Consider the following 12565-nt stretch of genomic DNA (forward strand, 5'->3'; position numbering starts at 1 on the left):
TTTAATGGTGTGCAGTCCTGAATATGCCTTGTGCTGCGGCAGAGACTCTTAACCCTGTTTATGTCTGTATGTTAATGGTGTGCAGTCCTGAATATGCCTTGTGCTGCAGCAGAGACTCTTAACCCTGTTTATGTCTGTATGTTAATGGTGTGCAGTCCTGAATATGCCTTGTGCTGCGGCAGAGACTCTTAACCCTGTTTATGTCTGTATGTTAATGGTGTGCAGTCCTGAATATGCCTTGTGCTGCAGCAGAGACTCTTAACCCTGTTTATGTCTGTATGTTAATGGTGTGCAGTCCTGAATATGCCTTGTGCTGCAGCAGAGACTCTTAACCCTGTTTATGTCTGTATGTTAATGGTGTGCAGTCCTGAATATGCCTTGTGCTGCGGCAGAGACTCTTAACCCTGTTTATGTCTGTATGTTAATGGTGTGCAGTCCTGAATATGCCTTGTGCTGCAGCAGAGACTCTTAACCCTGTTTATGTCTGTATGTTAATGGTGTGCAGTCCTGAATATGCCTTGTGCTGCAGCAGAGACTCTTAACCCTGTTTATGTCTGTATGTTAATGGTGTGCAGTCCTGAATATGCCTTGTGCTGCAGCAGAGACTCTTAACCCTGTTTATGTCTGTATGTTAATGGTGTGCAGTCCTGAATATGCCTTGTGCTGCGGCAGAGACTCTTAACCCTGTTTATGTCTGTATGTTAATGGTGTGCAGTCCTGAATATGCCTTGTGCTGCAGCAGAGACTCTTAACCCTGTTTATGTCTGTATGTTAATGGTGTGCAGTCCTGAATATGCCTTGTGCTGCAGCAGAGACTCTTAACCCTGTTTATGTCTGTATGTTAATGGTGTGCAGTCCTGAATATGCCTTGTGCTGCAGCAGAGACTCTTAACCCTGTTTATGTCTGTATGTTAATGGTGTGCAGTCCTGAATATGCCTTGTGCTGCAGCAGAGACTCTTAACCCTGTTTATGTCTGTATGTTAATGGTGTGCAGTCCTGAATATGCCTTGTGCTGCGGCAGAGACTCTTAACCCTGTTTATGTCTGTATGTTAATGGTGTGCAGTCCTGAATATGCCTTGTGCTGCGGCAGAGACTCTTAACCCTGTTTATGTCTGTATGTTAATGGTGTGCAGTCCTGAATATGCCTTGTGCTGCAGCAGAGACTCTTAACCCTGTTTATGTCTGTATGTTAATGGTGTGCAGTCCTGAATATGCCTTGTGCTGCGGCAGAGACTCTTAACCCTGTTTATGTCTGTATGTTAATGGTGTGCAGTCCTGAATATGCCTTGTGCTGCAGCAGAGACTCTTAACCCTGTTTATGTCTGTATGTTAATGGTGTGCAGTCCTGAATATGCCTTGCACTGCAGCAGAGACTCTTAACCCTGTTTATGTCTGTATGTTAATGGTGTGCAGTCCTGAATATGCCTTGTGCTGCAGCAGAGACTCTTAACCCTGTTTATGTCTGTATGTTAATGGTGTGCAGTCCTGAATATGCCTTGTGCTGCAGCAGAGACTCTTAACCCTGTTTATGTCTGTATGTTAATGGTGTGCAGTCCTGAATATGCCTTGTGCTGCAGCAGAGACTCTTAACCCTGTTTATGTCTGTATGTTAATGGTGTGCAGTCCTGAATATGCCTTGTGCTGCGGCAGAGACTCTTAACCCTGTTTATGTCTGTATGTTAATGGTGTGCAGTCCTGAATATGCCTTGTGCTGCAGCAGAGACTCTTAACCCTGTTTATGTCTGTATGTTAATGGTGTGCAGTCCTGAATATGCCTTGTGCTGCGGCAGAGACTCTTAACCCTGTTTATGTCTGTATGTTAATGGTGTGCAGTCCTGAATATGCCTTGTGCTGCAGCAGAGACTCTTAACCCTGTTTATGTCTGTATGTTAATGGTGTGCAGTCCTGAATATGCCTTGTGCTGCAGCAGAGACTCTTAACCCTGTTTATGTCTGTATGTTAATGGTGTGCAGTCCTGAATATGCCTTGTGCTGCAGCAGAGACTCTTAACCCTGTTTATGTCTGTATGTTAATGGTGTGCAGTCCTGAATATGCCTTGTGCTGCAGCAGAGACTCTTAACCCTGTTTATGTCTGTATGTTAATGGTGTGCAGTCCTGAATATGCCTTGTGCTGCTGCAGCAGAGACTCTTAACCCTGTTTATGTCTGTATGTTAATGGTGTGCAGTCCTGAATATGCCTTGTGCTGCGGCAGAGACTCTTAACCCTGTTTATGTCTGTATGTTAATGGTGTGCAGTCCTGAATATGCCTTGTGCTGCAGCAGAGACTCTTAACCCTGTTTATGTCTGTATGTTAATGGTGTGCAGTCCTGAATATGCCTTGTGCTGCGGCAGAGACTCTTAACCCTGTTTATGTCTGTATGTTAATGGTGTGCAGTCCTGAATATGCCTTGTGCTGCAGCAGAGACTCTTAACCCTGTTTATGTCTGTATGTTAATGGTGTGCAGTCCTGAATATGCCTTGTGCTGCAGCAGAGACTCTTAACCCTGTTTATGTCTGTATGTTAATGGTGTGCAGTCCTGAATATGCCTTGTGCCGTGGCAGAGACTCTTAACCCTGTTTATGTCTGTATGTTAATGGTGTGCAGTCCTGAATATGCCTTGTGCTGCAGCAGAGACTCTTAACCCTGTTTATGTCTGTATGTTAATGGTGTGCAGTCCTGAATATGCCTTGTGCTGCAGCAGAGACTCTTAACCCTGTTTATGTCTGTATGTTAATGGTGTGCAGTCCTGAATATGCCTTGTGCTGCGGCAGAGACTCTTAACCCTGTTTATGTCTGTATGTTAATGGTGTGCAGTCCTGAATATGCCTTGTGCTGCAGCAGAGACTCTTAACCCTGTTTATGTCTGTATGTTAATGGTGTGCAGTCCTGAATATGCCTTGTGCTGCGGCAGAGACTCTTAACCCTGTTTATGTCTGTATGTTAATGGTGTGCAGTCCTGAATATGCCTTGTGCTGCAGCAGAGACTCTTAACCCTGTTTATGTCTGTATGTTAATGGTGTGCAGTCCTGAATATGCCTTGTGCTGCAGCAGAGACTCTTAACCCTGTTTATGTCTGTATGTTAATGGTGTGCAGTCCTGAATATGCCTTGTGCTGCAGCAGAGACTCTTAACCCTGTTTATGTCTGTATGTTAATGGTGTGCAGTCCTGAATATGCCTTGTGCTGCAGCAGAGACTCTTAACCCTGTTTATGTCTGTATGTTAATGGTGTGCAGTCCTGAATATGCCTTGTGCTGCAGCAGAGACTCTTAACCCTGTTTATGTCTGTATGTTAATGGTGTGCAGTCCTGAATATGCCTTGTGCTGCGGCAGAGACTCTTAACCCTGTTTATGTCTGTATGTTAATGGTGTGCAGTCCTGAATATGCCTTGTGCTGCAGCAGAGACTCTTAACCCTGTTTATGTCTGTATGTTAATGGTGTGCAGTCCTGAATATGCCTTGTGCTGCAGCAGAGACTCTTAACCCTGTTTATGTCTGTATGTTAATGGTGTGCAGTCCTGAATATGCCTTGTGCTGCAGCAGAGACTCTTAACCCTGTTTATGTCTGTATGTTAATGGTGTGCAGTCCTGAATATGCCTTGTGCTGCAGCAGAGACTCTTAACCCTGTTTATGTCTGTATGTTAATGGTGTGCAGTCCTGAATATGCCTTGTGCTGCAGCAGAGACTCTTAACCCTGTTTATGTCTGTATGTTAATGGTGTGCAGTCCTGAATATGCCTTGTGCTGCGGCAGAGACTCTTAACCCTGTTTATGTCTGTATGTTAATGGTGTGCAGTCCTGAATATGCCTTGTGCTGCGGCAGAGACTCTTAACCCTGTTTATGTCTGTATGTTAATGGTGTGCAGTCCTGAATATGCCTTGTGCTGCAGCAGAGACTCTTAACCCTGTTTATGTCTGTATGTTAATGGTGTGCAGTCCTGAATATGCCTTGTGCTGCAGCAGAGACTCTTAACCCTGTTTATGTCTGTATGTTAATGGTGTGCAGTCCTGAATATGCCTTGTGCTGCAGCAGAGACTCTTAACCCTGTTTATGTCTGTATGTTAATGGTGTGCAGTCCTGAATATGCCTTGTGCTGCAGCAGAGACTCTTAACCCTGTTTATGTCTGTATGTTAATGGTGTGCAGTCCTGAATATGCCTTGTGCTGCAGCAGAGACTCTTAACCCTGTTTATGTCTGTATGTTAATGGTGTGCAGTCCTGAATATGCCTTGTGCTGCAGCAGAGACTCTTAACCCTGTTTATGTCTGTATGTTAATGGTGTGCAGTCCTGAATATGCCTTGTGCTGCAGCAGAGACTCTTAACCCTGTTTATGTCTGTATGTTAATGGTGTGCAGTCCTGAATATGCCTTGTGCTGCAGCAGAGACTCTTAACCCTGTTTATGTCTGTATGTTAATGGTGTGCAGTCCTGAATATGCCTTGTGCTGCAGCAGAGACTCTTAACCCTGTTTATGTCTGTATGTTAATGGTGTGCAGTCCTGAATATGCCTTGTGCTGCAGCAGAGACTCTTAACCCTGTTTATGTCTGTATGTTAATGGTGTGCAGTCCTGAATATGCCTTGTGCTGCAGCAGAGACTCTTAACCCTGTTTATGTCTGTATGTTAATGGTGTGCAGTCCTGAATATGCCTTGTGCTGCAGCAGACATGATTTTTTTATCTTACTATTGTTGTCCTCAATTTTACGGTGACATTTAAATCCATGCTATTTTTGTTGTACTAACAGAGTGAACAATTTACAGAAGCATCAATGTACATCAGTGCAATTGAGGCGGTCGTGCACATGGGCTAATGTGTTAATCTGTGTTAAACCCCTCCTCTCATTATCCTAATTCAGGAGGCATGTTCCGATTTGTTGAATGATTTTGCATGAGTAGTGCAGAGGAGTTACTTGACTTTAGTGTTGGAATGTAATAGTCGTTTTGATTAATGGGCATCCTGGTCCATTTCATTTTTCTAGATGCATCCTGAAGTTCATCACAGCGTTTGGTTTTGAAAGCAGCTTTCTACTAAAGAGGAAATATTTTTTTCTGTCTAGATTTATTATTTATGGTAGTTTGTAACTTACAAACATCACTGACCTAGATATTACTGTGCTTTGACTTTCCGCTCTCAGATTTGATTACGTCACAGTTTGTTAGTAAGTGAGATGGACTAAAAGTTGGCTGGGTATCCTAGTACACTAAGTATACCCTGCAGTGAGATGTGACCTTATCTACTAATCTTCCATCTCCAAAATAAGGTACTAGTCCCATACCTGTCAACCTCTCATGGACATGGATGTTTACAACTGTAGAGAATAACCACGTGTTCAAAGAGCTGCATGTGGCTTGCGAGCCATGGGTTGCCGACCTCTGGTCTACACTGACTATATTTGAAGCAGCGAATATTGTAAAAGAGATAAAAGAACAGGAAGTGGGAACTTTAGAAAAGCACAGGAATAAATTATATACAAAAATGGAAATTATGTGAGAAATACATATACAAAAAATGTTTTAGAGGAGGAATGAGCTTTAAGAGAAGGCTGGAAAAGAACACCTTATGTAAAGGTATTTTGATTATATGCTAAGTAACCATACGTGTGATGTATAACATTTGTAAATGTGAACTTGTTAATATGGGTTGATTACTTTTATATAAATGTAAGTTTGCCTGTGCCATAAGTGATAATTCAGTAAAGGTGTTTAAAAAAGTGAATCACATAATAAGGCAAAGACAGCAATAAAGTGATTATGGTGGACTACTTCTTGGAAAAAATATTTTTAGTCATTATGGATGCTTTTTCAAAATGGATGGATATATACTGTGCAGCAATGTGAACATTGGGCTCAGCTATTGAAAATGTAAATATTTTGGTATTCACGGCCTACTACCACTAATTTATGGATTTTATATACAATTAAGCATTATTTACAAGTGAATTATAGGCCTTCACGTCACTGTTCAAATAGATTAGCAGAATTAGTGCAAACATTTAAAGAAAAGCAAAAAAATTACTGATGAGTCTCTTAAAACAAGAATAGGTAGAGTTTTTATTTAGTTACCAGACTAGGCTAAAATCAATCACTACATTGTCACCTTCTGAAATCTGAAAGCAAAAGAACTTGACATCTGCTTAAAACTTGCTTTATTAAGATTTCACAAAGAAAGTTTGTTCAAAAAGTCATACAAGAGAAGTACTGTGATAACAGTGAACCTTTTTGATACGGCAAAAATCGACTAGATGAATACAATGACATTTAAAAACCTTCTTGTTATTGGCATTGTGGGATATATGTAAATGCCTTAGAGGAAATAAGAATGTTGTATCTCACAGGCATAAAAATGCACAATTACACATAGGACATTAATAATGTAGGCCCCACTATATAGGGATGCATTTCTTTTTTATCTCATCAGCATACTGTAACTAAAAGATGGGTTATGTGCTGAAACATTCAGCTTAAAAAGAAGCTTCTGGCATTATTAACCTTCTCCCTCCCCCAGAGTGGGTACTAGAAGAAAGAAAGAACAAAGGCCTGAATGCATGGAAGATCCGATCGGCTTGAAAGACCCTGAACGCACTAATGAAGATTTGAATGTCATTTAGCATTCTATAACAAGTGTACTAAAATATTTGTACCTTTTTTAGGGAATATTCCATTTCCTCTGATGCCTTAAGCTTATAAATGCCTTTGTACACACACTTCCATGTTTTGCTAGAGCCTTTCTGACTGAACCCACTATGCATCTAATGTTGACATTGGTGAATTTAAGAAATTTTGATAAAAGGAAACTAAATAGCTGGATGAATACGGAATATGACTGGTTATATACCCTGTTCTATTTAACTGGGTGACGGGAAAACTGTGAAAAGTCAAATATTGATAATGAAACAAGGACTGGTTACTCCCTAAGAGACTGACATGAAAGTACAGAAAAGTGAATTCAGGACTCCTGGAAGGGGAATAGTCTCCATGTGATTGCAGACATGGCCACCTAACCAACGGAGTATGTTTAGGGTGATGTTTAGTATACCCAGAAAAAAAGTATGATGAATGCAGAGATATGTACCAAGTTATACTTCACACCTTAAAGTGAGGTGGGTTATCACATTTAGATGACCACCTACTTATCTCAATGACTAGAATGCTTACAGATGTTCTAACAGGCCCTGAGCATTTTAAATATTTAATATGATTCCAATTTTAAGGAAAAAACATTTAGAAATGAGTAATACTAAGAGTGTGGCTCCTTTAAACAGTGGTCTTTCCTGTCTCCCTGCCTAAACTGTTTTAAGATACCTAACTTGTATGAACCAGGGTTAGCTGGTAACAATGTTGCAATGTGCTGGAACCTGAGCTGCTCTCCTGAGTGCAAACTCAATGGCACATGTAATACTTTTAGATAACACAGAACTCTCACTTTTCTTTGTCTATGTGGCATTTCCAATTTTGTGTTACAGTATTTGTGGATGTCAAAATGCTGCTTCTTAATGGAAAAGTCAATGGAAATATGCACAGAGGCAAAAAGCAAAGAAATAAAATAAAAATTCTGTCTGCTCAAGGAGCCCCCATGTTTGTCTTGCTACTGTCCAGAAATGTACATTCCCTTGGATTCACAGATGGTCAGCCTTGTCCATATCAGTGACCAGAGCTCTCATTGCTGTAGATCTCAACAACATTACATTGGTGTTAGTGAAGTAGACGACTTGACAAGTTATGTGCCCCTGCAGCAAACAACAAATAAAATAAACAGACTAAAAAATAATAAAATAGTAATAAAAATAAAATAATAATAAAAGCTTCTACAATGCTTAAACACAGTAATTCACATACCTTTCATGTTTCAATTTTTCCTTTCTTGAGCTGCAAATGGAAACAAACAATTTGAGGTGTCTATTTCTGCTATAAGACACAATGCCAGCTGCATCTGAGTTTATACATGACAAGCGATTATTTCAATACATTGTTATCCTTTTTCATTTTAGAATAAACCAGATCTTTCCTTACAGTGAGTGACAAAACAGTGGTTATCACCTGAGTTGTAGTACACAAATTTGCTCTGGAGATGCATAGTGTTTCCGCACAGTGGCCCAGGAATGCACAATAACACACTTTCATAATTATAGCCTTTATGTAAGGGTTGTAGACAACCAGTATCTTAATAATCACTCTGTATCTTCATAGAAACAAACCACAAGCAGGTCACCTTAGCAAGATACTGACACCACACGTCAGTGTTGCTAGCAGCCCTCTACTTACTGCAGCAAGGACATCTCAGCTGTAAATCAAACCATTTAATGACCAGATGAAGAGATCAGCTCCACCCAAAGTCAGACGTCATCACAGCTGGATAGAAAAGCAAGTCCAAAGTATGTTCAAAATGACAATGACAGTAACAACCTGAACAAACCTAAATCCCTTCATAATACAAAGGAGTTCTTTTACAACATCTGATTCTTCATTTTCCAAAAAGCAGTTTAAAACAACCAGTTTTGGCTACACAAGACCAGGATGACAAGGATGTCTATGAACTCTTTTAGGAACATTCTCACACAATTGACTAGGTAGTACATGAGGACATCCATGTAGTTTGTTTTCTGCTCATGACAGATTCAAATGAGTCAATACCCACTTTAGTTCTGTGGACCAAATACAGAATACATGATACCATAACACGTCCCAGTTCCTCAACCATATATGTTTGCTAATGGAAAACAGAAAGGGATTGCTGCTGCCAAGTAAGGTCCAGAGTTAACAGCCAGCCACATCTCTCTCTCTCTTGGAAACATGAGATCAGTGACCTTACACAAGTCCGAGATAATGCTAGACCTGCTACAGGTTACAGGTACTATCTATCTATATCTATATCTATATATATATATATATATATATATATATATATATATATATATATATATATATATATATATATATATATATATATATGTATGAAAATATATATCTCTATAAAATCATATTACAAGACAGTATGTGCCACAAGATTATGAAGACCAGATGTCCAATAGTAGCCCAGGATGGTCATCAGCAACAACAGATGTGTTGCAAAGTCCTGATGGATAGTAAGCACCAGAAAGTTTCATCTCCATGGTGTTATTAGGTGGTTACTATCAAGGTTCCATTTCCCCACCTACAAGCCTGCATATGTGTGTGTGCCTAGCACACCCCCTGTACCCTTCAGAAGATGGTGCATCCTACACATACCAAAATATGGCTCAGAAACCTGAAAAGCAAAAGGGCTGGGAGCCTTAAGGTTTAGGTTTATAGGTTAGTACTAGGCTAACTGCCCTTGTGGACCATTTTAAGCCTAGCCAGTTACCTCATGTAAGAACCGAACTCTGCACCTTGCGTCTATAAGGTAATCACCTTAACCATTATACCAACCTCCCACCCTCAGTACTAAGTTTCAAACCCCTACCTGACTATGTACTGCTATTACAGTGTTATGCAGTTATTGCACACGCCACAGAGCTTATGGAGATACCTACTTTAATAAAACTACAGTCTTCACTGCTGAAAAGTAAAGTAAAATAAATTATGAGACTAGTCTAAAATAACTGATGCTAGCCACAATGTTTAGGAATTCAAAGCTACCCAAGAAATAAGGAAATGTACTCAGTAAAGTCATAATAATCACTACTTAAGAAAATGCGTAAATGTAAGAAATTATGATGAATAAGCTAAAACAAAATAAAGACAGAGGATAGAATCTTTAGGTAAGCTTTCATAAGTAGTAAGGTCCAAGTACATTCACAAGATAATTCTGTGACCAAATACAACTGTCCCATATAGTGGGGGAAGAAACAAGCCTGCAAATAATTAGAAATATCTACAGATCTACCTGAGATGAACAAGATAATGACAGAGTAATGCAATATCACCAATACAGGTAAATGATTATACTGATGTTAACATTCCCAAAAGAAAATTCAGAACAACAAATTAATCTGAATAAAACTAAACCTTGGTGACTGTCATGCCAAATTAAAGATGGCCAATGCTGGCTTAATATATAAAGGAGTTGAGAAAAAAAGTCCCCAGTACAGTATTCAATTAAAAAAACAAACTTTTTTGGAATGATCACTTACAAATGTACCACCACTGTCAAAAAGCAACATCATAAACTTTAAAAGAAAAATACTCTGGGTTTACCATGTCAGAGCGGTAAATTCAAATAGAAGATACAATCTAATGTCCATAAAATAAAATAATGCATGTCTGTGACTATATTCAGAAGAAACCATCTGCTCCAGTCAAAAGCCCAAACAATCCAGTGAACATTACTTAGGAAGAATTTGCAATGCTCTTCTTCAACAGAAGCAACAGTAAACCAAATTTTTTCCCAGGGAAAGAATTTGGTTGTCCGTTTCTGTTGCTTCTGTATTTTCAGCACTGTGGTGGAAAGTTAGGGGTGGGGTTCAGGTAAGTGTGCGATTGTGTGGACATGAGGGTTAGGGCGGGTTAGGTGAGTTAGGGTTAGGGTGTGGGTTAGGTATGTGTGAGATTGTGTGGAGTGTGTGATTGTGTGGATTGGGGCGGGATAGATTAGTAAAGGTTAGGGCGCAGGTGAGGTATGTGTGCGCTAGTGATGGACCTTAGGGTTAGGGTTTGGGTTAAGGTAAGTGGATAGTTAGTGGTGCGTGTATAGTTTAGTGTAGGGTTAGGTGTAAGATTTTAGGTGTATGCATGTGGATTGCTGTTTGTTTGGTGTGCTTGTGTTGTGTGTATGTGTTTTGGAACAGCAAATTTTTTCCCTAGGAAAAAATTTGCTGTTCTGTATGTTCGATGTTTTCAGCTTTCGCTAAATAGGGGTCGATATTGGAACATTCGAAGTTTTGAAACTTCAATGTTCTAATATAGACCCCCATTCCCATGTTAGCTATCTGACTCTACTCCATGTCATCCTACTACTTATAACTTGTTCTTACTAATTTCACCACATGGCCAAGAGTCTGAGGTGGCAAATGTGGTCACTATGATACAGCGGATCTAGATTATTTACTTTTGGGCTATTGTATTCTCAAATCTCACTCACTAATACTCCCCACTTGAAGTCATCCCTAGGCAGCCCATGGGTCATCGCTGCAATTGTGGATTTATTTATTCCATTTAAAAAGGTTCTATGTTATGGTCAGTGTTAATGTGACATATCTTGCCAACATGTACAAAACGTGAAATGGGGGGGGTTGATGACAATGCTGAAGAAGGCAACCAGGTCATTAGCATCTCCTCTTCTTCTACTAGCTTCTGCTAATGCCCAAAGGTCAGTAAATTTAACCCAGTCACTGCTGACACTGAGGGACACCCTTCTGTGGCACAATTCAGTCTGCAACACTCTGAAGATAGTTTTATATGACTGTATTCAAAAAGTAGACAACCGTTTGATCTAGTTGTAACTCATCTCTTCCTTAACAGAGGGGGCAAGAGTGAAAAACAGAATTCTGTGCATTCCTCATTCCTAGTGTGTCCACATTTTACATGTAGTCAGATGCTGCCTCCAGTCAATGAACACTGTGTCTCAGGCTGGTAATGAAAGCCTCAAATGGATACCACTGCCAAGCCTGTTGTGGTGACAATCTCTAGATCTTTGTTGCTCCTCTCCAAAAGCAAATTACCCCATATGGCACGGTCTAGACTATATCTGCTATAAAACAGTGATCCATGCCTATGTATATATGCACTTAGTGTTACTTTATCTGTTTGGTAACCAGACAGGGGACCCCATCCAAAATGGACCCTTTTCAGTTATGACTCAGGCCAGAAGATCAAATTATAAAGCTAGAGAAAATAGATAGTACACTACTATGCACAAGCAATAATGCCTGGCAGCATGTGTGTTATTATCTAAACAATGCCCACCCAGGGGTATTCTGAAGCCTGACACCACAGGCAGAGGGACTATACACCCCTGGAAGAGCATTATTAACACAATAACACACACCCTGGAGGGCATTATTTTGATTAGAGAATGGGATGTCTGTAAAATTATTTTGTATTTCACTTTTTTTTTTAAATTACTATATATATATATATATATATATATATATATATAGTTTGTTGTTCTTCTTTCAGCTTTTCCCGGTTAGGGGTCGCCACAGTGGAACTCCGGTCTGCTAATGACTGGCAGTAGATTTTTACGGTGTTGAGGTGCCATCCCAATGCCCAACCTTCAACAAAGGCATGCCCATTCATGCATATCTTTCGAACACCAGTCGACCGCGGGGAGGACATGCAGACTCCACACAGAACTGCACCACTGCTATATATATATATATATATATATATATATATATATATATATATATATATATGTTATATTTTTATGTAACCTAATTCCTCTGCCTAATGTTTCAAACTTGCTGTAGTATATGTAAATGGTGTTGGAGGAAGTACTTTACATTCAAAATATACGTTTGGTAAGTATTTAATGTCTACATATGGGTCTACTTCATAACGTGAAATCCCAGAAGAATGAAGACAACATTGTCAAGATGAAATCAGTGAAAACCCACTTCAGTGAAAGACCAGATCAATGAATACCTT

General features: G+C 39.8%; 1 protein-coding gene across 2 annotated transcripts in view; it reads right to left on the bottom strand.

Annotated features, from left to right (window-relative positions):
• The window catches only part of PGF (placental growth factor), a gene marked incomplete in the record, with an annotated part of 845194 nt that overhangs the window by 46350 nt on the left and 786279 nt on the right, over positions 1–12565 (bottom strand). For both annotated transcript variants that reach the window (XM_044064029.1, XM_044064030.1), the window contains 1 exon segment: positions 7838–7867. In XM_044064029.1, coding sequence (XP_043919964.1) covers positions 7838–7867 — 30 coding nt within the window.

This window comes from Protopterus annectens, chromosome 2.part2, assembly GCF_019279795.1.
Source record: "Protopterus annectens isolate FY-2018-M chromosome 2.part2, PAN1.0, whole genome shotgun sequence".
NCBI classification, from domain to species: domain Eukaryota; kingdom Metazoa; phylum Chordata; order Ceratodontiformes; family Protopteridae; genus Protopterus; species Protopterus annectens.